Source organism: Pseudophryne corroboree, chromosome 1, assembly GCF_028390025.1.
Source record: "Pseudophryne corroboree isolate aPseCor3 chromosome 1, aPseCor3.hap2, whole genome shotgun sequence".
Taxonomy (NCBI): domain Eukaryota; kingdom Metazoa; phylum Chordata; class Amphibia; order Anura; family Myobatrachidae; genus Pseudophryne; species Pseudophryne corroboree.
In genome coordinates, this window is record NC_086444.1 from 717,346,638 (window position 1) to 717,373,964 (window position 27,327).

Genomic DNA, 27,327 nt, shown 5'->3' on the forward strand with positions numbered 1-27,327 from the left:
ATCTGGTACAGCAAGCGGGGGAAGAAAATAATTTTGTATAAATGGCATCCACCCAAATACAAATCTAGTAAAATCATCTTCCATTTTCTTTATTAAATTAGAAAAATTCAATGAATGTAGGTCAGGAAGTTTAGACGAAAAACGCAAGCCCAAGTAAGTTATAAAATCGGCGGCCAACTTAAAGGGGAACGTAGATCCCCAATCCTGTTTAGCCCGGGAACCCAGAGCCAATACCTGTTTTGTCAAAATTAACTAGGAAGCCTGATATCAAATTAAAGTTCTGCAATATAGTCAATAAAGAAGGAAACACTAGAATGCGGTCATTAAAGTAGAGCAATAAGTCATCGGCAATGGCAGACACTTTCACGGAATATGAACTACACCTATCCCTTCCCTGGATACTTCATGTACAAAAGTACGAATCAACAGATCATTGGCCGAATTGAAAAGTAGGGGAGAAAGAGGACAGCCCTAACGTGTGCACCGGAATAGTGAAAATGCAGGTGTTTTCAGTCCATTTATCGTAAGGCTTGCCCGAGGATTAGCATAAAGCAGACGGAAGACCTTAATAAAATCTACTCCAAATTGTGTGTGATGAGCCCGAAGCAAGTGAGACCATGAAACACTGTCAAATGCTTTATCAGCGTCGCAGCTAACCACAAGCGCTTTAGAGCCATCGGAGGTATAAGTACTATGTATTGCCGCTATCAGCGTAAAAACATTATGCACCAAAGTTCTGGATTTTACTAATCCGGTTTGGGCAGGATGCAAGCTACGTTGCAATACCAATTAGAGACGGGAAGCCAACAATTTAGTAAATAACTTCAAATCCTGATTTAGGAGGGATATAGGCCCTCATTCCGAATTGATTGCACGTAGCAACTTTTTGCTGCTCGTGCGATCAACTTGACGCCGCCTATGGGAGAGTGTATTTTAGCATAGCAGGGCTGCGATCGCTTGTGCAGCCCTGCTATGCTAAAAAAGTTTCCTGCAAAACAAAACTAGACTTACCCTGTGCGACGGATCCAGCGACGAAGGTCCCGGGATTGACGTCAGACATCCGCCCCCGAACGCCTGGATCCGCCTGCGTTCGCCTCACCATGCCTTGAAAACAGTTAGTTGATGCCCCGGAACGCCTCCCGTCTGTCAGTCTTCATTTGATCGCCGCTGCGATCACTTTCTGTGCTGTGCATTGCGGGCGGCCTATGGGGGTCATTCTGACCCGTTCGCACCGCAGCGAAGAACCGATGCGTATGAACGGGTTTGAATGACCCCCATAGGCCGATAAGACTGAACATATGTAGGGTCCTTACCAGGCTTCGGAAACGCAACTATTCTAGCATCCGTAAATCTCGGAGGTGGAGAGTTCCCTTATAACAGCGAGTTAAATAATGCCAACAGATGAGGCGTCAGGTGGGAAGTCAACAACCAATAATACTCTGCCCCAAACTCATCTGGGCCAGGTGATTTCCCGTTATGGAGTGATTTAATCAAAGACAACAATAACTGTTCTGTAACCGGTTCCGTTAAGGATGTCCTTTCCTCCGCTGTCAATACAGGGGAATCATGCAAAACCATGGCGTCATAAGCTGTCGTCTGTGCTCGACTAAGGTCATGCAATTGAGTATTCAACAATTTGCGTTTTCTAGAAAAACATTCCATGATATGTCCACGAACAACCGGTTTTGAAGCCAACCAAAACAGATTTATGTCATTGACATGTGCAATGTTGTCATCTACCTAATTAAGAAAGGTTTGAATGAGAAATGTGTGGAAATCTGAAGTGTCCTAAATAGGCAGGAAATCGCCAGTTAGAAGATCGGGGAATCAAGGGTGAAAGTAATCCCAAATCGGGGCATGATCAGAAAGAAAATAGGTTCAACATGGTGTAGTAAGGAAATCGGCCAGAAATCTAATTTAGAGGAGGATTGGTGGGGATGGGAATAAAACGTATATTCACAAGAATCAGATTAACAAAGTCTTCAAGGGTCAGAGAGCCTTAAGGAAGAGGTTAACAGTGACAGTGATGTAGGAGTGGCAACACTAGATGAATCAGGTAAGGCAGATCTGTCCAGACCCACCGATTGGACTCAGTTAAAGTCTCCACCCAGAATAATTTCCCCCTCCGGGGGAAGGGGGGCCAGTAGGGGCATAAATATTAGCAATAGTGTAAACAGTGCTATGAATCTTTATTTTCAGAAAGAGATATCGGCCTTCCTGATCAACTATGTTGTCAAGGATAGTAGAGGGGAGGGAGCTATTGAGGAGTGTAAAAACGCCTCTGTGCTTAGTTGTAAAAGAGGCCGCCCTATACTCCACTATCCAGGAATCATGTAATACATTCGGGTCCGTAGTCCTCCAGTGAGTTGCAATAAAACTATGTTAGGCTTCAAACGTTTTAAGTAGGTAAGGATCTTTTTCCTCTTTATAGGGTTATTAAGCCCTTCAACATTCCAAGATATCAGATTAAATCGCGACTGTATTGTCGTGGTAGAGGTGGGGGCAGACAGCATTTACCCTATACCCACCCTAGGCCAAATCCCAGTAACAAAATGCCCAAAGAACCGATCCCAGCCCGTCCCAGCGAGTGGGCTGTGATGGAGCAGCAAACAATGAAGGCAGTGGAAGGTCAAACAATTTCCTGCAATAATCTGTGGAGCATGTGTGTGAATAGTAATAGAATCATCAATCAAATAGCCAAACATTTTTTACTTTATAAGAACCCACGCAGGTGTTCCCCAGAGTTGCAACAGTATCCAGAAAGGATGCGACAAAGTGTACAAAGAGAGAAACCATAGATGCAAGTCCATGGAGCACCATATCCAATAATAATACAATGAGAGGAGAGAAAAGGTAGTCGCGGAAAAAGAAAAAAAAGTAATAGCAGAAGAGAAGAAAAAGGGATAGAACAAAACACAGAAGAAAATACTGACATACAATAACCGGCGTCAAGCACCAAACATTGTTTGCAATAATCAGTGTATACATAAGGTAAAGTAGGCACAATGAACATAACCTGCAAATCGGATCAATTAGTAACCTAAACGTGCTAAACGAGAAGGATAATTAACCAACTTGAAAAGGATATAAGAAGTCAATCAGCATCATCCACGCCAGACAATTTGAGCTGTAGTCAAGGAGACCACAAAGTTCCTGGCCGCTTGAGCAGAATCAAAGAAGTAGGGTTTTCCATCGTGAGAGACCCTCAATTTAGCAGTGTATAATAATGCAAAATGATGACCCAGTTCAAACAGGCGCTTACAAATCGGTGAAAACTCTCGGCGTTTTCCGGCTACCAGATAAGAAAAGTCTTGGAATAACAGAATCTGAGTCTTGGTACCGGAGATTGAGATGTTTCCTGTAGGCAGTTAGTAAACGAACCTTGTCAGCATAATTAAGGATTGTCATGATGACTGGTCTAGGTCTATCTCTGGTCGACTGGCGATCGGGACCAATGCGGTGGACATGTTCCAGAATAAAGCCAGTATCCGAGAGACAACCAAGTCCTCTGGGCAGCCATTGGGAAACCAGTTTCATAAGGTCGGCAATCCAATAAGACGGACATTGTTTCTTCTATTCCTGTTTTCCAGATCTTCCGGTTTGTCCTGAAGGGACACCATATACTTATCATGATCCGCAAGAGACGATTTAGCCATAGCCAAGTCATCCTCCAAATCAGAGATTCTTTGCTCTGCCTCAGAGATACGATGATCATGAGCAGTCAACTGAGTAAAGGCCGAGTCCAGAGAATCCTTCAGGGGCACCAGCTTTTGATCCAGCCGTGATGAGAGAAGATTTGTGATTTCACAGCAGAGAAAGATTTGGCAGATTCCATAATGGCAGGAAGCAACGAAGGGAGCCCTGGTTATGTGCCGGAGAAGAAGGGGCACTGTCAGTACAATTGTCACGGTTTTTGCGCTTTACCCGATTGGGCACCCCTGAGGTTCCGTGGAGTTTTGGACATGAATTTGTCCATAGTAGTGTAAGCACACGGTCACTTGGGAGGTGCGTAACAAACCAGTAAAAGAAATGTTAGTAAATAAAACAAGCAGGAGAAGAGCTGTAGATGAAAAAGTTGCCAGCAAAAATATACCAAATCAAATTGAATTACATGTAGGAATGAGAACAGTATTGTCACACAATGTACACATTGGCAAACTGCCTGAATAAAATGAAATAAAGTTACTGTAAAAGGTGACATTCCAGGGATGTGGAAACAGATAGTGTGGTAGAAAAGCAGTGTAAATGGTAGTCCAGAAACAGCATGTGGGTCCAAGCACTCACCACTGTCCCAGACTTGGTCCAAGACATAAACATGCAAGGCACATCAGAGTCCCCTGTGATGTACTGCTATATGTCAGTGGATATGGACCAGCTACATAAATATTTTAGATCGACGGGTGTAGTCCAGGTAACAGGAGAACACAGGTGCAGCCACGGACCTGCCAGTAGCCACAGCTGTCTGCCAGCAGCAGGGAGTCAGAGTACTGGAGCCCAGCACCCAAGATGGCCGCCGAATGTCAGCCCTGAGATCACTCCAACAGGGCTGTACATAGACATAAGAAATTGCGGGGAGATCTCAAGCTGTCAGCGGTCACTCTCTCTGCAGGTAGCAGAGAGAGCAGGTGTTGAAGCTGCGGGCATGGGCGAAATGGGTGATTCCGTTCCGCCACCCTGGAAGTCCGCGGCGGACCGCCGATCAACGGGAGGTCCCGGTGTCTGCAGGGAGAGGAGGCCGCAAGGTATGGAGACGCAGACTGCGTCTTCCGGCTTCGGGGACCGCTTCCACCAGCAGCAGACCAGGGAGGGCAACAAGCAGGGCGAGGTAAGAGGGCCAGGCAGGGCTAGGAGCTGTAGAGTAGCTATTATATAGCTGATGCCGTGAGGAGCTCATCCAGGGCACGTCCGTCTCCCTCACTAGATAACAGGCTCCCGAATATATTTTGACATTTTAGTCTTAAACATATTATGGAGTTTACCGGACATGAGATGTACTGGGGTGTACACTAGGATTGGTCAGTATTGGGAGGTAGGGTCGGATCAGAGGGCCAATATATCGCACCATGACGATGACCTAGATTCAGTAGGAAACAGGAGAGAACACATGGAGTATAGCAGCAATCGCAGTATTTCTCTTACGTCCTAGAGGATACTGGGAGCCATGGGCACTTTAAGAATTTGATAGTGTGGACTGGCTCCTCCCTCTATGCCGCTCCTACCAGACTCAATTTAGAAAATGTGCCCGGAGGAATTGGTCACGCTTATGGAAGCTCCTGTAGAGTTTTCTGCATTTTATTTTTCTGTTTGTTATTTTCAGACAGGACTGGATGGCACCAGCTTACCTGCTTCGTGGGACTTAGGGGGGCTGGAATGGGCCAACGTCTTGAAGGGTTAATGGTCCCGTTCTCCGCTGACAGGACACTAGCTCCTGAGGGATTTATATGCAAGCCCCACCACGTCGAGGATACATTCCCGCAGCACGTTGCCACCCCTAGCTGCGCCAGAAGAAAGAAGAGTGGTGATTACTAAGCCGGTGTCCCGGTTAGTGGGTCGCCGGCCATTATGGCGGCATGAGGGTGCAGAGACGCATGGCTTCTAACTGGGGTGGATTGTGTCTCCAGACTCTGTACACAACTGTGTCTCAGTACACAGTACCCACTCTGGCAAAAATAGCCTTAAAACGGTTCTGTCTCCATTTATACCTGAGCCGGTATAAAAAAAGCAGGAAGAGCAGATCCAAAAGCTCACCAGCGCCATTTTACCTCTGCAGTGGACACAGACGCTGACTGACAGGGACGCGCAGCTCCTCAGGTGTGACTCCAGATTACCTCAGTGGTACCAGAGGGTCATTGCAGGGGGGGAGCGATTATTAGTGTAGTAAGTCCCCAATCTGGGAACTTAGTCTGCGACCCAGATAAGCTTGGCATTAGCAATAAGGGCGCAATGTGCTGGCTCCAAATACCTCTGTCTCTCCCTGGAAGGGCTCTTTGTTGGTTAATTGTGCTTTTAACCTTTCCTTTGTGTGCTGTCACATTTACAATATGTCAGGCAAAGACTGTGTTTCATGTACGGCAGAGTGTTTCTCTTCCCCAGGGAGCTCACTACTATGTACTCAGTGACTCAGTGTAGTGCACCTTCTCAGGCTAGCGGGGCTGACCCAGCGTGGCTGTATTCCCTCAAAGGAATGATTTCCAATATCTCTAATATATTGTACCGCAATGAGAAAGAGACTCAATACTTAAGACCGTTTGTGGATGAGATTATGAACAAAATCTCCGTTCCTAGCCATTTTGTCCACAAAAACGAACTCTGGCCCATATCCTGCAGTCTGACTCTGACGTTGAGGGGCCAGACATGGAGGAGGGGGTGGTGGATTCAGTCGGGGGGGGGGGGGGGGCGCTGCGCTGCTCTGCTCTGCTCTGTCACAGGGAATAGAGGCTCTTATAGAAACTATCAGAGACGTTCTGCAAGCTCTTGATATAGTGGCAGAGGAGTGTAAGGAATCTTATTTTAATGTAAAAAATAAATCCTCAGTCACTTTTCCTGTGTCAAAGGTATTGAATACCATGTTTGAAGAACCGTGGGTTAATCCTGATAGGAAATTTCAGATCCCTAAAAGGTTAATCTCCTCTCTTCCTCCGGAGGATAGGAAAAAATGGGAAAATCCACCGATAGTGGATGCATCAGTATCCAGGCTGTCACGGAAAATTGTATTGCCTGTCCCTGGTGCAGCCTCCCTGAAAGACACGGCTGATCGCAAGATTGAGACTACACTCAAATCCTAGTACAAGACTATAGCATGTGCGTGGATTACTAATGCCTTTGCTAGATGGTCAGGTAACCTAATTGAGGGGTTGGATTCCTTATCTAAGGGGGAGATTGTTTTACTCCTTCAACATATACAGGACTCTGCGAACTTTATGGTGTAAGCCATAAAAGAAGTGGGTTAGCTTAATGCACACAATACGGCTATGGCAGTGTCAGCACGCAGGGGCTTATGGTTACGCCAGTGGACTGCGGACTCCAGGAAAGGCATGGAAGGCCTACCCTTCACAGGAGAGGCCTTATTTGGAGACGAACTAGACAAATGAATCTCCAAAGCTACTGCGGGTAAGTCTCCATATCTTCCTTCTGCAGCTCCCCCAGGACCTACTCTACAGTCCTTTCGGACTGCCAACTTTAAGTGAAAAGCCAGAGGATCTTCTCAAGCCAACAGAGGCGCTAGAGGTAAACCACGCAAATTAGCAACTGCTGGTGCTCAGGAACAGAGCTCCAGCTCTGCTTCCACAAATCCTTCAGCATGACGGTGGACCGCGATGCCTGGAAGACTGGAAGGTGGGAGCCCGACTAAAAAATTTCGATCACATCCAGACAACATCATGCCAGGATCCCTGGGTCATAGATCTTATTTCCCAGGGTTACAGACTGGAGTTTCAGGAACTCCCACCTCACAGATTTTACAAATCAGGCTTGCCAGTATCACAGGAGGCAAGTTTAACCTTACAGGATGCCAGTCAAAAACTGGTACAAACGCAGGTCATTGTTCCAGTTCCACCTCATCTCCAAAACAAGGGGTATTATTCCAACTTGTTTGTAGTACCTAAACCGGATGGTTCGGTAAGTCCGATTCTGAATCTAAAATCATTGGATCCGTACTTACGAGTGTTCAAATTCAAGATGGAGTCTCTGAGGGCGGTGATCACAGGTCTGGAGGAGGGGGAATTCCTAGTGTCTCTGGATATCAAGGATGCATACCTTTACATTCCGATCTGGCCGCCTCACCAGGCTTATCTACGGTTTGCACTGCAGGACTGTCTCTACCAGTTTCAGGCCCTACCTTTTGGTCTCTCCACGGCTCCGAGGGTGTTCACCAAGGTGATGGCAGAGATCATGTTTCTACTTCGCAAGCAGGGAGTGAACATAATTCCGTACCTGGATGATCTTCTGATAAAGGCTCCATCCAGGGAGAAGTTGTTGAACAGCATTGGCCTCACAACCCAACTACTTCTGGATAATGGCTGGATTCTGAATCTTCCAAAATCTCACTTAGAGCAAACTCAGGGAATGATTCTGGACACATAGTCGCAGAAAGTTTTTCTTCCGTTGGAAAAGGCATTGGTAATCAGGTCGATGGTCCGGTATGCCCTGAAGCCAACCCGAATATCGGTGCATCTATGCATTCGCCTTTTGGGAAAAATGGTGGCCTCTTACAAAGATTTTCAGTATGGAAGGTTTCATGCACAAGCCTTCCAGCTCGATCTGCTGGACAAATGGTCCGGATCACATCTTCACATGCACCAGTGGATCCGACTGTTGCCAGGGGCCAGGATCTCCCTTCTGTGGTGGCTACAGACTTCTCACCTGATCGAGGGCCGACGGTTTGGGATTCAAAATTCGATTCTGCTAACCACGGACGCAAGCCTCAGGTTGGGGAGCAGTCACCCAGGGGGTGCAGTTTCATGGGGTCAAGTCAGGAAGTTGTCTTTCCAATCAACATTCTGGAACTCAGGGCTATATACAATGCCCTTCTGCAGGACTCATATGTTCTTCAAGATCGGGCCATTCAAGTCCAGTCGAACAATGGGGGTCATTCAGAGTTGATCGCTCGATTTTTCGCAGTGCAGCGATCAGGTAAAAAACCGGCAAAACTGCGTATGCACCGCAATGCACAGGCTCGACGTACGGGTACAAAGAGGATTGTTGCTGGGCGATGGATTTAGCGAAGATTCCATTCGCACAGCCGATTGCAAGGTGATTGACCGAGGGTGTTTATGGGTGTCAACTGACCGTTTTCTGGGAGTGTTTGGGAAAACGCAGGAGTGTCCAGGCGTTTGCAGGGCTGACGTCAATTCCGGCACCAAAATGACTGAAGTGATCGCAAGGGATGAGTAAGTCCAGAGCTACTCTGAAACTGCACAAAATGTTTTTGCTGCGCTTGGCTGCAAAGGCGTTCGCACACTTGCAAAGCGAAAATACACTCCCCCATGGGCGGCATCTATGCGTTTGCACAGCTGCTAAAAGCAGCTTGCGAGCGATCAACACGGAATGACCCCCAATGTGACGGCAGTAACGTACATAAACCGACAGGGCGGAACGAAAAGCAGAGCAGCAATGTCAGAGGTGTCAAGAATTCTCCTCCTGGCAGAAAAGCAAGCTGCGGTATTGTCGGCGGTCTTCATTCCAAGAGTAGACACCCCGGGGAGTGGGGCCTTCACCCGGAGGTGTTCAGGTGCTTGACAAGTCGATGGGGATATCCACAGATCGACATGATGGCTTCTCTTCTCAACAAGAAGCTCAAGCGGTATTGTTCCAGGTCGAGAGACCCACAGGCAGTGGCAGTGGACGCTCTGACTACTCCATGGTTATATCAGATGGTGTATGTGTTTCCTCCACTTCCTCTGATCCCAAGAATTCTGAAAAGAATAAAAAGGGAATAGGTTCAAGCAATTCTCCTTGTTCTGGACTGGCCTAGAAGGGCCTGGCACGCGGACCTCCTGGAGATGCTCCTCGAAGTTCCGTGGCCTCTACCTCTGCGCGAGAAACTTCTGCAACAGGGGCCGTTCGTCTATCAAGACTTACCACTGCTACGTTTGCGGCATGGAAGTTGAACGGCTGATTCTTGTCAGTAGAGGCATCCCTGACAAAGTCATCCCGACTATGATCTAAACATTACCACCGTATTTGGAAGAAATACGTCTCTTGGTGTGAGAGCAGAAAATATTCTGATGTGGAATTTCATCTGGGACGTCGCCTGCTTTTTCTGCAGTCGGGTGTGGATGTGGGCCTATGTCTGGGCTCAGTAAAAGTCCAGATTTCGGCCTTGTCCATTTTCTTTCAGAAACAATTGGCTTCTCTTCCTGAGGTCCAGACGTTCTTGAAAGGTGTTCTGCACATCCAACCTCCCTTTGTGCCTCCCACGGCACCTTGGGATCTCAATTTGGTGCTGCAGTTCCTTCAATGGGACTGGTTTGAACCGTTACAGGAGGTAGATGTTAAATATCTTACATGGAAGACAGTCACACTGTTGGCCTTTGCTTCCGAGAGACGTGTGTCAGAGCTAGGGGCGTTGTCTCACAAGAGCCCCTTCTTAATTTTCCATGAGGACAGAGCTGAACTCAGAACTCGTCAGCAATTCCTTCGTAAGGTCTGCTACTTCAAAGTCCTTGGATGATGTGAGGGCTTTGAAGGTGTATGTAAAGAGGACAGCTCGTCAATAGAAATCGGACTCACTGTTCGTTCTCTATGATCCCAATAAGATTGGGTGTCCTGCTTCAAAGCAGTCCATTGCTCGCTGGATCAGGCTCACTATCCAGCATGCTTATTCCACGGCAGGCTTGCCGGTTCCGAAATCAGTTCAGGCCCACTCAACTAGGTCGGTGGGTTCTTCTTGGGGCGGCTGCCCGGGGTGTCTCTGCTTTACAACTCTGCCGAGCAGCTACCTGGTCAGGTTCGAACACATTTGCTTAGTTTTACAAGTTCGATTCTTTGGCCTCCTGAGGACCTTCAGTTTGGTCAATCAGCTCTGCAGGTACCTCGGCACTCTCCCATCTGGTTTGGGAGCTTTGGTACTTCCCCATGGTACTAAATGGAACCCCAGTATCCTCTAGTACGTAAGAGAAAATAGGATTTTAATTACCTACCGGTAAATCCTTTTCTCTTAGTCCGTAGAGGATACTTTGCGCCCGCCCGGTGCTTCGTTCTTCCTACACTGTTACTTGGTTAAGTGTTGTTGTTTGGTTCAGCTGTTGCTGTTCCTGTTTCAAGTTTGGTTAGCATGGCTTTCCTCTTGTTTGTGTGTGCTGGTTCGAAATCTGACCACTTTTCTTATCTATAGTTCTCTCAAAGTATGTCCGTCTCCTCGGGCACAGTTTCTAGACTGAGTCTGGTAGGAGGGGCATAGAGGGAGGAGCTAGCCCACACAATCAAATTCTTAAAGTGCTCATGGCTCCTAGTGGACCTGTCTATACACCATAGTACTAAATGGAACCCCAGTATCCTCTACGGACTACGAGAAAAGGATTTACCGGTAGTTAATGTAAATCCTATTTTCTGGAGTGGGTTTCCAAATTTTTGACTTAAGAGTGATTGTCGCCAGCCCATGAAGGATGCATAAATAGCAGTGGCAAGCTATAGTCCTCCCCAAACAAAGTGCATTTTATATAATACAGTACATTAAAATACAGTATGCCAGGCTGTGGGGAAGAGGGGTTTCAGCGCAACTGGAAATTATACCCCCCGCCCCTCCCCTGCATTTGCCTATGGAGTATTTCACTGGTGCTATTCTGCTATGAAATCCTGACCTGTGCCACTCCATATGGTTGAGCTTTGAAAATGTATACAGGATGAGGCAAAAAACTAAAGGTTAACAAAAAAGGCATGGTAAATGCTATTTAAAATTTTAGTACATAATTTAAAAGTGCATGGAATACATCTTTTTTTCAATTGGTTTGGATCATGATATCATCCAGATGGTGACCTTCATTTGTGATACACATTTGTAGTTGATTTCTGAAGTTTAGAATTGCTCTGGGGTCCTTGCCAGTGTTATCGCTGCTATTTGTTGATGAAGCTCACATTAATTTGTGTGACTATGTTAACAAGCAGAGTGTTACTGAGCGGAAACCAAACCTCACCAGCTTTGTGAAAGGCCTCTACATAGCCAATAGGGCCATCTGAAAGCTGAGGTCTACAAATCTCGATGAAGAACCATCAATAAACTGACGGCTGCTGTACGCCTCTGGATTTGTTGCATACTATATATAAGGCAGTATATCAGCTGGTCCATTGTTGCCCAAACGAAAGCTAGCTAATTGCCCCATGCCGACTTGAATTTAGTGATCGATACCCTGTGAGGATGCATACATTTCTTGCAAATCTCTTGTGAGGTTTTATTTCAATGTTTGTTTCTGCAGCCGTCAAGTGTGCAACACATGGATATAGGCTTTCTGGCAGAACATAAAGTACTCTCTGTAGGCCCTAGACAAGGCAATATACTTGGCCTCTTCTTGACACATTTATGGGAAGAAATAAAAAATCATAACTTACCCCCCCCCCCCCTGCCCCCGCTCTATCTATAGCATAGTGAATGGCTTTAGTACTCTGGTGGATAGGTCCAATCATCCACCAATAAGCATGCTTGCATCCATTCACTCTGACAGCCAGCTGGGAGGATTATACACAATTAGAGCAGCTGGGTAGCATTCTCTGTTTGCCTACCAAGAAGCTCCGAAGGCGCCAGCTCGCCCCTGCTCGAAGGCCCCTAGAATCGCGGGTCCCTTGGTAGTTGCTGTTAAGATGACTTTGCTCATTAGGGTTGTTCAGTGGTGGAGTCGGTCACACAGGATGAGGCATACCATCGAGTTTGTCTAGTACAGTACTTGTGACCAGAATGTATGAACCTTGTAATATGTGTCGACCACAATACGCGATAAAACAATGCACTGACTTGCTGGTACTTAGGGCATTGATGTCCATGCTCAGGCTGATAATAAAGGGTGTAAACTTTCAAGTCTGTCTTTGAAAAAAATAACTTAATTTTACATTAACTCATCTGCATTTTAATTTCCCTTCCAGATCAAAAACATATGATGCCTCTTCATCTTTAAGGCCATCAGATGATCCCACAGTAGACAGACGCCGATCTATCACCAGCAATGTAAGAATAGAGTGCTTGGAATATGACGATGGCATTAGAGTAAAATTCACATTGTTTTCTTCTAATTATGTATACATAGAAACAACTTTTTTCCCCGCGGCATGGCTGAGCGACAATGGGACATGGGATTGCACGTTGGGGCTGTGTCAGGGCAGGTGGTGTTTGTGGATCATTTGTACTCAGTCCAACCGAACGAGCAGATGCCCCTGAGTGCTGGAAACAAGGAGGACGAAGGTAATTCCTTTTCATATATGTATTGAGGACAACAGATATGAATGACACTGCAGGGGGCTGGTGCTAATTAGTTCAGGACTGGGAAACTGCTGGGAAGCAAGTCACTGAATGATATGAGGCTGAGGTATGATTGTGAAGAATGTTCGTAGGTTGATATAAGGACGAGACTGAAGAATTTCTCCAGGTCCTGAGTCGCACGTTCTGTCTGTCCATACGATTGCGGATTGCTAAGGAATTATTTATTTTGATACCTAGGGAAAAACAAAGTGCCTTCCAAAATTTGGCCACAAATTGCGTGCCCTGATCCGAAACAATTTCCAGCGGAAGGCCATGCAGCTTGAAGATTTCAGAGACTAATAATTTGGCAAGCACTGGGGCAGTCCGGTTAAAGGAATGACATGCGCCATTTTTGAAAATCTATCCACCACTACCCAGATGGTATTTTATCCCTTTGACAGGGGTAACTCGGTTATAAAATCCATCGAGATACGAGTCCAAGGCTTTCCGGGTATGGACAACGGATGTAGCAACCCTGGCTGTGGGCCCTTGAGGTTTGTGTTGGGCGCATTTGGAACAAGCGGCTACAAATTCCTGAACGTCGGCTCTAAGGCATGGCCACCAATAAGATCGCTGAATGAATTCAGGAGTCTTGCGGGCCCCAGGGTGACCCATAAAAGATGAAGCATGAGCCCAGGTCAATAACCGTTTCCAGAGATTTGGGGCAACAAATGTCTTTCCAGGCAGAGGCACAGGAACTGAAGAAATCTGAGTCGTTAAGAAAATGTTGGACTAACAATAGCTTGTTCACCTTTTAGATCATTGGATTCAGAAGAATTGAAGGATCGGGAGAGGGCATCCGCTTTCTTATTCTAGGATCCAGGACGATAAGCGAGCTTGAAGTTAAACCGGGTAAAAAAGAGCCCATCTGGCTTGTCGCGGATTGAGACATTGAGCTGTCTGAAGATACAGTAGATTTTTATGATCGGTGTATACTGTAATGGGATGTTGAGCACCTTCTAAAAGATATCTCCATTCGTCGAATGCTAATTTAATGGCCAGGAATTCCTGTTCCCCGATGGCATAGTTTCGTTCAGCAGGCAGGAATCTTCGAGAGTAATAACCGCAAGGATGGATCTATTTGTCCTCGTAAACTTGGGATAAGACAGCCCCAACTGCCTCTGTGGAAGCATCCACTTCCATGAGAAATGGACGATTAAGGTCAGGTTGACGAAGAATGGGAGCAGACGTGAAGGCTTGTTTCAAATCGAGGAAGGCTTTAGTGGCTTCAGGGGTCCAATTCGAGGGATCCGCTCCTTTACGCATTAAGGCTGTGATGGGTGCAACCAAGGTGGAGTAACCCTTAATAAACTTTCTATAAAAGTTGGCAAAGCCAAGGAAGCATTGAACGCCTTTGAGGGACGTGGAAGCTGACCAGTCACGAATTGCTTTGAACTTTGGCTGGATCCATTCGAAGCTCCGATCCGGAAATGATGAAACCCAAAAATGAAATGGATGTTACCTCGAAGGTACATTTCTCCAATTTACAGAATAAACGATTCTTCCTCAGACGAGCTAAAACTTCCTTAAATTGGAGACGATGAGATTCTAGATCTTTAGGGAATATTAGGATATCATCCCATTACACCACCAATCAATTATAGAGAAGGTCCCGAAAAAGTTCATTCACATAACTCTGGAAAATAGCTGGAGCATTACAGAGACCAAACGGCATCACGAGGTACTCGTAATGCCCATCCCGGGTATTAAAAGACGTTTTCCATTCATCCCCTGCTCGGATTCTAATCAAATTATAAGCGCCTCTAAGATCATGTTTAGTAAAAACTGTGGCCCCCTTTACTCGATCGAACAGTTCAGGAATCAACAGAAGTGGAAACCGGTTGTTGATAGTGATCTAATTGAGACCCCGGTAGTCAATGTATGGTCGCAGGCCTCCATCTTTTTTTTCTTGACAAAAAAGAATCCTGCCCCTGCAGGAGATGACGACTGTCTAATAAACATTTTGGCCAAATTCTCTTGTATGTAATCGCTGTAGCCTGAGTCTCAGGCATTTACAACGGGTAAATTCGACCGCTGGGAGGAGTCCTGCCTGGCATCAAATCAATCGGGCAGTCCCATTCACGTTGAGGTGGTAAAGAATCTGCCCCTTGTTTACTGAAGACGTCCCGATAAGACTGGTAAACTGTGGGTATTTCAGAGACCTGAAGCGAACAAAGTGGTTTAACTGAGGCCAAACAAGTGCAGGATTCTCCCCAGGATTGGATCATAGTTCGCCTGCAAAGTTTTGGATTATGTTTTTGTAACCAAGGTAGTCCGAGAATTACGTCATGAGAGGCTTTGGGAATCACTAGGAACGATGTATTCGGAATGTAATACGCCCTTTTTCAATCTAAGTTAGGTAGTTTGAGAAGTGATGATACCTTCATGGATTTGACTCCCGTCCACCGCCGTAACAGCGATTGCCTGTTCCAAGGGCACAGTCCGAATCTTAAATTGCTGGACGAAGGTGTAAGAAATGAAGTTCCCCGCTGCTCCGGAGTCTAATAGAGCTGAGACTAAAAGGACAGAAGAGGGAACTTCCAAATAAATGGGCAAAGTTGGCTCCTTTCCAGTACATGATTCCAAGGTAACTCCTAGCTTAACCTCTCTGGAGTAAGCTAGGAGCGGGAGTTTTCCGGCCGGAGTTTGCAGCACTTCACAAAGTGATCTGAAGAACCGCAATACATACAGAGGTTCCCCTGGCGGCGACGAGAACATTCTTCCTCCGAAAGCCGAGAGCGACCGATTTGCATCAGCTCTTCAGTGGCTGAAACGGATGGAGATTTGAGGGATCTTGCCTAGGTCTTCACCGCAAACGAGGACTTCGACATTCGAGCTTGGATTTCTCCAATGTTACCTATACCGCAAATCTAGTTTGTTGCAAATAGAAATCAGATCATCCAGTTTCGTGGGCACATCCCGAACCATCAAGTCATCCTTAATCCTGTCTAAAAGGCCGTTCCAAAAGGCAGCAAATAAGGCCTCCTCATACCACTTCAATTCAGAAGATAAAGTACGGAACTGGATCACATACTGACTGACAGGACGCGAGCCCTGCCGAAGACGAAGGATCTCAAGAGACGCTGAGGTGGTTTGGCCTGGCTCGTCAAAGATCTTCCTGAATGAAGAAACAAAGTCAGTACAATTGAAGAGAATTGGGTCCCCTCTCTCCCAAAGCAGAGACGCCTACTCCAACGCTTGACCAGTGAGGAGAGAAATTATATATGCGATCTTGGTGCGGGCCGATGAGAAATTGTCCGACTGGAGCTCAAACTGGATTTCACACTGGTTAAGGAATCCCCTACAAAGTTTCGGAAAGCCATCGAACTTGCTAGGTGGAGGTAGCTGCAGTCGAGATGTTGAGACTGTCACCAGAGAAACCACTGCAGAGGAAGAAGCTGGGGACTACTGGCCACATGGATCCGACAGGCGACCAGGCCTCCAGAGGCGATGCTACGACCCACACTCTCTCACGCTTGGAGATTCAGGAATCCACTCAGTGGCAAATTGTGCAATTCATGCAAACCATGTCACATCGGATAGAGGCTCTTCACGTGGCCACAGTCACCCGCTCTCCCACCGATGCCTTCGGATTCCTGATTCCCGTGGTGGTTCTCCAGCCTCCAGTTTTCTCAACTCTTCAGTTAATTGGATGAAGAACTGTAAAAACTGGGTGCTGGATGATTTGAAGACGTGGACCAATTAACCGGAGATGCACAGAACAAGCTGCGGGAGCACAGAGCTAAGGTACAGAGCAACTACAACAAAGCACTGGCACAGAATGCAAAAATCCCAGCCTACATATAGGCAGCAGGGAATCAGGATTGGCTGTCACTCACCCATCATGCTCATTCTCAACATGGCCGCCCCCATACTGTAGACACACAGGGAAGCTTCGGCCACTAGGTCCTCCCTCCTGCCTTCCAGGAAGCAGTCACACTCCTGCCGCCGACCACGCCGCACTCCCCCCGCAGCCCAGCGCCGCAGACAGCCGACCGAGCCTGGACGGACCCCAGGACCCGCCGCCACAGCAGTGAGTGCCGCGGCCTGACAGGCTGGAGTTTGGCACTTAATGTAAACTGTAGCTTTAAACCCAAGCTCCTCCCCCCTGCATCCCCATGATTCCAGTCTGAACCTACAAGCACTGACCACCAGCATTGCATCCACCAGTGCCCATTTCTGGCAACAATTGGACTCACTGCCTCCATTGGATTTTATAAGTGTCTATTCATTGGGACCCGGACCACTCCCGTTTGGATCTCCACTTGCAATAGAGATTCTTTGGGGACTACATCTGCAAGGACCTGGTAATATCAACACTTAAAAATTAACTGATGGCTACATTGAGGATTGAGTCCTAGCCAGAAGCTGTGCAGAGTTTACAAATTGAGTGGGATTTAAGTGGTCATTCATGTGATACTTTATTCAGTACAGTTAGAGAGTCACTACACCTTTTTATCCTTATTATCTCTTTATATGTATAATAAATTGTTGAATATGTTGTTCAAATTATTTTATTGTCCCCTTTTTTTGGACTAACAGCCGGCGCCAGTATGTCTTTTATCTTTGTCCTCCAAACATGATGCCTGGCGTTGACTCCAAAGAGTTCAGTCTTTGTCTCATCAGACGAGAGAATTCGGTTTCTCATGGTCTGAGAGTCCTTCAGGTGCATTTTGGCAAACTCCAGGTGGGCTGCCATGTGCTTTTTACTAAGTAGTGGCTTCCGTCTGGCCACTCTACCATAAAGGCCTGATTGGTGGATTGCTGCAAAGATGGTTGTCCTTCTGGAAGGTTCTCCTCTCTCCACAGAGGAATGCTGTAGCTCTGACAGAGTGACCATCAGGTTCTTGGTCACCTCCCTGACTAGGGCCCTTTTTCTCTGATCGCTCAGTTTAGACGGCCGGCCAGCTCTAGGAAGAGTCCTTGTGGTTCCGAACTTGTTCCATTTACGGATGATGGAGGCCACTGTACTCATTGGGACCTTCAAAGCAGCAGATTATTATTTTTTTCTGTACTCTTCTCCAGATTTGTGCCTCGAGACAATCCTGTCTCGGAGGTCTACAGACAATTTCATTTGAGTTCATGCTTGGTTTGTGCTCAGACATGCACTGTGAAGTGTGGGACCTTTTATATAGACAGGTGTGTGCCTTTCCAAATCATGTCCAATCAACTGAATTTACCACAGGTGGATTCCAATTAAGCTGTAGGACATCTCAATGATGATCAGTGGAAACAGAATGCGCCTGAGCTCGATTTTGAGCTTCATGGCAAAGGCTGGGAGTACTTATGTACATGTGATTTCTTAGTTTTTTATTCTTAATCAATTTGCAAAAATCTCAAACTTTTTTCATGTTGTCCTTATGGGGTATTGTGTGTAGAATTTTGAGGGGAAAATTTTTTATTCCATTTTGGAATAAGGCTGTAACATAACAAAATGTGGACAAAGTGAAGCGCTGTGATTTTTTTCCAGATGCACTGTAGATCCACATCTGCATTCTGCCGCGTTCAGAAGGAGTGTGGAGACTGCAGGGAACCCAGGACCGGCTTACCGTTAAGCAGCTGTGGAGGCGGGGGCTGACCAGCTGATCGCTTTCCCAACAACACTCCTATCTCCTTGGGAGACCACCTGGACCCTGGTCTGATGTTCACCTTCAGCCTTTTTAGAGGGTGTCAGGTGTGTTGCAGTCCCCGATGGCGGTGCCATCTTAACAGGGCTTCTGCAGTGGCTCCCTGCTATGGAGTTCTCGTGTGCAGGCTGGTTCCCCAGTGCTCCCAGTGTAACCCCACACAGTGGGGAGGGGGAGCTCTACACTGCGGTCGAAGAGTGAAAGCTGTAAAGGAGGCGTAGTCTAGAGCGGCTTGTCTCCCCTGATGGTCTGCCTAACTCCAAGGAGACTCCTTAAGCGTTTGCAGAGAGAGTTATATTTGGGTGGGTCATTTTGTTTCTGTGCAGGGTAAATACTGGCTGCTTTATTTTTACACTGCAATTTAGATTTCAGTTTGAACACACCCCACCCAAATCTAACTCTCTGCACATGTTATTTCTCATATGTCCTAGAGGATGCTGGGTACTCCAAAAGGACCATGGGGTATAGACGGGATCCGCAGGAGACATGGGCACTTTAAGACTTTAAATGGGTGTCAACTGGCTCCTCCCTCTATGCCCCTCCGCCAGACCTCAGTTAGATTCTGTGCCCAGAGAGACTGGACACACACAGGGGAGCTCTCCTGAGTTTCACTGTAAATACTTTTGTTAGGTTTTTTTTATGTTCAGGGAGCACTGCTGGCAACAGTCTCCCTGCATCGTGGGACTGAGGGTAGAGAAGCAGACCTACTTCTGTAAGTTAAAGGCTCTGCTTCTTAGGCTACTGGACACCATTAGCTGCAGAGGGTCCGATCACTTGGTGCGCCTAACTGCTCATTCCCGTAGCCGCGCCGTCACCCCCCTCACAGAGCCAGAAAAAGAAGCCAGGTGAGTATTACGAAGAAAAGAAGACTTCAGTGATGGCAAAAGACTTCAGTATTGAGGTACCGCGTATCGGTCGCGCTGCGCGCCATGCTCCCACACATACATACGGAGGCACTAGCAGGGGGCGGGGGGGGCGCCCTGGGCAGCATGATTACTGAAGTTAGCACTGGCAAAAATATGTATTAGAAGTGCCTAGGCACTAAATATAGCCCCCGCCAGTATAAAATTTTTGAATATGAGCGGGACTGAAGCGCGCCAGTGAGGAGGCGTGGCTTAGCCCTCACAGCTAACCAGCGCCATTTTCTCTTCACAGGAGCTGCAGAGACGCTGGCCCTGACCTCCACACTTCTGTACAAGTAACAGTGTGCAAATGGGGGGGGGGGTGGCACAGTAATTTTGTGCTATTATAATTTGATATAAAAGCGCTAACAGGTCTGAGGCAGTGTGTATAAAGTCTCAGTACCGGGATAGGCGCTGGGTGGTGAGCTGGTAAACTCCCTCTGTGTTTCTCTAACAGGTTTTCCTGTGGGTCTGTCCCCTATAGCCCCAGTGTGATTGTAAGTGTGTTTCGACATGTCTGAGGCTGAGTGCTCCTCCCTGGAGGAAGTTGCAGTGGGGGCAGATAAGGCGCTGGGAGTGACCCTGTCAGCACCGCCGACAGCTGATTGGGTAGATATGTTGAGTACGTTGAATGCAAATGTGGTGTTATTGACTAAAAGGCTGGATAAATCTGATTCTCAGACCCAAACATGGAGAAAATCCATGGAGGACGCCTTGTCTCAGGTCCAGACCACCTCGGGGTCACAAAAGCGTTCATTTACCCAGATAGCAGATACTGATACCGACACGGACTCTGACTCCAGTGTCTACTATAGTGATGCCAGTTTGAATCCTAAACTGGTTAAGGGTATTCAGTACATGATTGTGGCAATTAGACGTATTGCATATCACAGAAGTCCCTACTATTCCTGATACAAGGGTAAAAAAACCTGAGGTGATGCTTCCTCCCTCTCATGAGCTGAATACTCTTTTTGAAAAAGCTTGGGAATCTCCTGACAAAAGGTTACAGATTCCCAAAAGAGTTCTGATGGCATATCCATTCCCCTCTGAGGACAGGGAAAAGTGGGAGTCAACCCCCAATGTGGACAAAGCTCTGTCACGACTGTCCAAAAAGGTGGTGCTTCCGTCTCCTGACACGGCTGCCCTAAAGGACCCTGCAGATCATAAGCAGGAAACTACTTTAAAATCCATTTATGTCACTACGGGTACGCTGCTCAAACCTGCCGTTGCGTCGGCATGGGTCAGTAGCGCTATTGGAAAGTGGGCAGATAACTTTGCATCTGACATAGATACCCTGGATAGGGATAGCATTCTTTTGACTCTCGGTTATATCAGGGACGCTGCAGCCTACCTAAAGGATGCAGCAAGGGATATTGGCCTGTTGGGATCAAGGGCCAATGCCATGGCAGTCTCGGCCAGGAGAGCACTGTGGATTCATCCATGGAATGCTGATGCCGACTCTAAGAAAGCTATGGAGGCTATCCCGTATAAAGGTGGTGTCTTATTTGGTGACTGCCTTGCTGATCTGGTATCTACGACTACTGCGGGTAAGTCATCATTTCTACCTTATGTTCCTGCACAACAGAAAAAGACGCCTCATTATCAGATGCAGTCCTTTTGGCCCAATAAATACAAAAAAGGAAGAGGCCTCTAAAGGTAGAGGAAGGGGAAAAAGGTCACCTGCTGTGGCAGGTTCTCAGGAGCAGAAGCCCTCCCCGGCATATGCCAAGTCCACCGCATGATGCTGGGGCTCCTCTACAGGAGTCCGCACCGGTGGGGGCATGTCTCCGACTCTTCAGTCAGGTCTGGTTTCACTCGGGCCTGGATCCTTGGGTGTTAGAAATAGTGTCCCAAGGGTACAAACTGGGGTTTCAAGACGTGCCCCCCCACCGATTTTTCAAATCAGCCTTGCCAGTTTCTCTTCCAGAAAGGGAGGTAGTGTGCGCGACGATACAAAAGCTGTGTAAACAGCGAGTCATTGTCACGGTACCCCCGTCACAGCTGGGAGAAGGGTTTTGTTCGAGCCTGTTCGTCGTCCCAAAACCGAATGGCTCGGTCAGACCGGTCCTGAACCTAAAATCCCTCAATTTATATCTGAAAAGTTTTAAATTCAAGATGGAATCTCTTCGAGCAGTGATCTCCAGTCTGGAAGGGGGGGATTTTATGGCGTCAGTCGACATCAAAGAGGCCTACTTACATGTCCCAATATATCCTCCACATCAAGCTTTCCTGAAGTTTGCTGTTCAGGATTGTCATTACCAATTTCAGACGTTGCCGTTTGGTCTTTCCACGGCTCCGAGGATTTTCACCAAAGTAATGGAGGAAATCATGGTTCTCCTGCGCAAGCAGGGGGTCACAATTATCCCGTACTTGGACGATCTCCTGATAAAGGCGAGATCAAAGGAGCATTTACTAAGCAACGTTGCGCTCTCCCTGACAGTCCTGCAACAACATGGTTGGATCCTAAATTTGCCAAAGTCACAGTTTGTTCCGACAACACGGCTATCTTTCTTGGGCATGATCCTGGACACGGAACTGCAGAGTGCTTTTCTCCCAGGGGAAAAAAACTCTGTAAATCCAGAACATGGTCAAGGAGATTCTGAAACCGGCAAGAGTGTTGATTCATCAATGCATTCGGGTGCTGGGGAAGATGGTGGCAGCCTATGAAGCCATTTCGTTTGGCAGGTTCCATGCCAGGGTGTTTCAGTGGGACCTGTTGGACAAGTGGTCCGGGTCCCACCTGCACATGCACCGGAAAATAAGCCTATCTTCCAGGACCAGAATATCTCTCCTGTGGTGGCTCCAAAGTTCTCACCTCCTAGAGGGACGCAGGTTCGGGATCCAGGATTGGGTCCTGGTGACCACGGATGCAAGCCTCCGAGGCTGGGGGGCAGTCACACAGGGGGAACATTTCCAGGGAAAATAGTCAAGCCAGGAAGCTTGTCTGCACATAAACGTTCTGGAATTAAGAGCCATCTACAACGGCCTTCTACAAGCGGAACATCTTCACGGTCTGCCCGTCATGATTCAGTCGGACAACATAACAGCAGTGGCGTACATAAACCGCCAGGGTGGAACAAATAGCAGAGCGGCGATAGCGGAGGCCACAAAAGTTCTCCACTGAGCGGAAAAACATGCAAGCGCTCTGCCAGCAGTCTTCATTCCGGGCGTGGACAACTGGGAAGCAGACTTCCTCAGCAGACACGATCTCCATCCAGGAGAGTGGGGTCTTCATCAAGAGGTCTTTGCAGAAGTGACAAGTCATTGGGGAATTCCTCAAATAGACATGATGGCGTCTCGCCTCAACAAGAAGCTTCAGAGATATTGTTCCAGGTCGAGGGACCCTCAAGCCAGTGCAGTAGACGCCCTGGTGACACCGTAGGTGTTTCAGTCGGTATATGTGTTCCCTCCACTTCCACTCATTCCAAAGGTGATCAGGATCATAAGAAGAACAAGGGTTCAGGCGATACGCATTGTTCCAGATTGGCCACGGAGTGCCTGGTATCCTGATCTTCAGGAATTACTCATAGGAGATCCCTGGACTCTTCCTCTAAGAGAGGATCTGTTACTGCAAGGGTCGTGCGTGTTCCAGGACTTACCGCGGTTATGTTTGACGGCGTGGCGGTTGAACTCCAAATCCTAGCTCGAAAGGGTATTCCCGGTGAAGTCATCCCCACTCTGCTTAAAGCTAGAAAGGAGGTTACGGCGAAGCATTATCACCGTATTTGGAGAAAATATGTGTCTTGGTGTGAATCCAAGAAGGCTCCTACGGAAGAATTTCAGCTGGGTCGTTTTCTCCAATTTTTCCAGGCAGGTGTGGATGCGGGCCTAAAGTTAGGCTCCATTAAAGTGCAGATTTATCAATTCTCTTTCAAAAATAATTGCCCGCCCTTCCAGAGGTTCAGACTTTCGTGAAAGGAGTGCTGCACATCCAACCTCCATTTGTGCCCCCCAGTGGCACCATGGGACCTTAACGTGGTGTTGCAGTTTGTCACACTGGTTTGAACCCTTACGAAAGGTTAAGTTAAAATTTCTCACTTGGAAAGTGGTCATGCTTTTGGCCTTGGCATCCACAAGGCGGGTTTCTGAATTAGCGGCTTTGTCTCACAAGAGCCCCTATTTGATCTTCCATGTGGATAGAGCGGAATTGAGAACTCGTCAACAATTTCTGCCTAAGGTGGTTTCTTCGTTTCACATGAACCAACCTATCGTGGTGCCTGTGGCTACTGAAGCCTTGGCTGATTCAAAGTCTCTTGATGTAGTCAGAGCTTTAAAAATTTGTCGCCAGAACGGCTCGGATTAGGAAATCAGAGGCTCTGTTTATCCTGTATGCTCCCAACAAAATTGGGGCTCCTGCTTCTAAGCAGACTATTGCACGCTGGATCTGTAATACGATTCGGCTTGCTCATTCTACGGCTGGATTGCCGTTACCGAAGTCGGTGAAGGCCCATTCTACCAGAAAGGTGGGCTCATCTTGGGCAGCTGCCTGAGGAGTCTCAGCGGTTCAACTTTGCCGAGCAGCTACTTGGTCGGGTTCAAACACTTTTGCTAAGTTCTACAAGTTTGATACCCTGGCTGATGAGGACCTCATGTTTGCTCAATCGGTGCTGCAGAGTCGTCCGCACTCTTCCGCCCAGTCTGGAGCTTTGGTATAAACCCCATGGTCCTTTTGGAGTCCCCAGCATCCTCTAGGACGTATGAGAAAATAGGATTTTAATACCTTCCGGTAAATCCTTTTCTCTTAGTCCGTAGAGGATGCTGGGCGCCCGTCCCTGTGCGGACTCTATCTGCAGTACTTGTTGATAGTTATTGCTTTTGTTACACAGAGGTTGTGTTTCGGTTATGTTTAGCCTGTTGCTGTTTTTGGTTCATGCTGTTAACTGGTATTTTCTTAAAAGCCATGTTGTACGGTGTGTTGTGGTGTGAGCTGGTATGTATCTCACCCTTAGTTTAACAAAAATCCTTTTCCTCGAAATGTCCGTCTCCCTGGGCACAGTTCCTATAACTGAGGTCTGGAGGAGGGGCATAGAGGGAGGAGCCAGTTTACACCCAGTAAAAGTCTTAGTGCCCATGTCTCCTGCGGATCCCGTCTATACCCCATGGTCCTTTTGTAGTCCCCAGCATCCTCTACGGACTAAGAGAAAAGGATTTACCGGTAGGTATTTAAAATCCTATTATCTGCACCCCCTGCAGTGCACATGGTTTTGTCCAACTGCTAACAAATTTGCTGCTGTGATCATCTCTGAATTACCCCCTTAGTCCCTCTTATCTCTGCTTCTAGTTCACTCTGCTCTCCACTGTTGGCTGGCTTCCATTCATCTCCTTTGGTCATCGTCGGACACGGCTCTGACTATAAATTTGCTCAAGCTCCGAGCCTATTTTCTGGCTCTCTCTCCAGTTGGCCCTGGTCAGCCGGCCAGTTTATTTTCATTCACTCAAAGCCACGGCGGTGGCTTATGTCGCTCGTCATGTAAGCACAAATAACACCACAGTAATGGCGAAAGTTCCTTTCCTTGGTACAGATCTTTGTTCCGGCATTCTCAGTGGTGTTCATATTGGATGTAGGAAATTGGAAATCAGTCTTGCTCCGCAAAAGCATGTCTCTTCCAGAGGAGTGTCTCCCATCAAGTTATTCGGAAGGGTGGCCTTCCTGAGGTGGATCTTATGGACTCTCGACACAATTTCAAGATTCCACACTTTTGTTTTCGAGATCCTAGAATCCGCTGCCTATTACAGTGGATTCTATATGGTTCTGTGTGTTTTTCATCTAGCGTGGCTGTTTCCAAGTACTCCAATGTTGCCTCGGCTAATCAAGCGCATGAGAGATCATTGAGTGACAGTGCTTGTAGTGGCTTCAGATTGGCCACGCCAACATTTTCGAGTGGCGTTTTCCACTCCGACTAGACCTGCTGCACCGAGGCCCGTTTCTAAATGAGGACTTTCTTTATATCGTGCTCTCTCTCTCTTTCTCTCTCTCTCTCCATAATGTGAGCAGGAACCCTGTTTTCATCTCAGTTGCCGCAGAGTTTTGAAACTCTGCATCTTGTTTCTCGTTTCTTGGCCTTCTTTCAGTGGGGTTTGGAGGCTAGCTTCAAACTTTGTCCAATTATCCCTGGTAAAACATCAGGCTGTTTTCCGATGTTTCACCATTGGATGGATCTCCTGTAAAAAAGAATAAATAAATAAAAAAAACCTTCTCCCGAAAACACACAGGTTCAGTGAAACCGGTGTGTTTTTTCGTGTGAAACAGACCCGTTTTCGGACGAAAACGGGGCTGTTTTCGGGTATTCTGCTTCGCCTGCCGGAGGCAGGTGAAACTAAATCCCCGGTAAGCCGGAGCATGCCGCGGCTTATCTCTGCTAATTAGCTAGCCCCTGGCGGGACAATTAGCCCCGGTAAATTACCGGGGCAAATTGAATTATCCCCTTTAGTTGGTTACTTGAACGTGGCTCTTAAAAGTTATGACTTTTCCCTCACATCGACGTGTGTCCCTGTAAGGGGTTTTATTCAATATGCTGCCTTTCCTCATACTCCAGGACGATAGTTCGGTTCTCTGTTTGGTTTCTCCGTTACAGCTAAACATTGTTTTGATTCTTCCCTTACACCGTTGTTGTTTTTTCTGCTTCAGTGACTTCCTGGGACTGGTATGATCTGGCTTTGCCAGGTGAATGCTGAGCTCTGCAAATTTACTTGAACTATGCTTTTTCTGTTCGCCGCACAGATTCTCTAATTTTTCTTGACAACGGACTACAACACAGTTTGCCAGCTCCAGTACAGACCATTACATGTTGCATCTACTTGGTCATCACTCGACTCTCTTCTGGTGTGAGGCAACAGTCTCCAAACCGGATGTCTGCACATTCCACTAGTGTGGTGATGCCCTCATGGGGTTTTAGCGGACCAGATCTGTTGTGCCGCTACCTAGTCCTCTTTCCATATGTTGGCTTGTTTACAGGGTTTTGCCTCTAGGGATGCCCATTTGAGTGTACATTTTTTCTTTTTGGTCAGGCAGCCTAAGCGTTCCCTCGCCTGGGGCGGCTGTTGATCGTCCCATGGTCCAGTATTGCCCAGCTTTGCTGCAAGAGAAAATATAATTTTGGGGCGCTTACAGTTGAATCCTTTTCTCTTAAGCAGTCTGGGTCGTTCCCTTCCTCACGCTCTGTTGTGCAAGGTGTTGTTTCTTGACCGTCTTTTCCCTACTGGTTTGTTTTAATATTCTAACAGTTTCACTAGGTTACTGCTACTCCTTTCCGGACTCTTTAAGAAGTACTGGAATTGTGGGGTTACAGGGGCAGGAGCTTGGGTTTTTAGCTGCAGTTTACATTAGAAGCCAAACTCCAGTCAGACCTGCAATCCCATGGTCCAGCGTCGCCCAGCCTGCTTAAGAGACAAGGATTCAACACTAAGCGACCAAAAATCCCAAAAAATGTTTTTCTCCCATTCATGTCCATGCCTTTTTTCTTCTCTTTTCATCAAATAATTTGTATGTCTGTTCTCTGCTTTGTTTTTACAGCTACCAAAACACAACCTTGCTTTCCACAAAATATTTCGTGATGTTCCTGAAGACGAGGAGCTAAAAGATAGTAAGCAAATCCATATGATTCTTAATTCTTTTGTATTGTGAATGCCACTACTAAGATTCTTTATCACTCACTCAAAAATAGCATATTTTTTTGTTGTTGAATATACACTAATGTAAACTAAGTTGTTTACCCTACTCTTGCAGGCTTTACTTGTGCCCTTCAGAGAGAGGTTCTGTACCAGGGGCGTCTCTATATCTCCCACAACTACTTGGGTTTCTATTGCAACATGCTACGCAAGGAGATTAAGGTGAGTCTGTTTAGGTGGAGAA

At 47.0% G+C, this 27,327-nt stretch overlaps 1 protein-coding gene across 4 annotated transcripts in view; it reads left to right on the forward strand.

Annotated features, from left to right (window-relative positions):
* LOC134909004 (GRAM domain-containing protein 2B-like) overlaps positions 1 to 27,327 on the forward strand; it is a 265,256-nt gene that overhangs the window by 100,775 nt on the left and 137,154 nt on the right. For all 4 annotated transcript variants that reach the window (XM_063915384.1, XM_063915356.1, XM_063915376.1 and 1 more), the window contains exons 3-5: positions 12,574 to 12,655; positions 26,989 to 27,058; positions 27,202 to 27,305. In XM_063915384.1, coding sequence (XP_063771454.1) covers positions 12,574 to 12,655; positions 26,989 to 27,058; positions 27,202 to 27,305 — 256 coding nt within the window. The remainder of the gene's footprint in view (positions 1 to 12,573; positions 12,656 to 26,988; positions 27,059 to 27,201; positions 27,306 to 27,327) is intronic.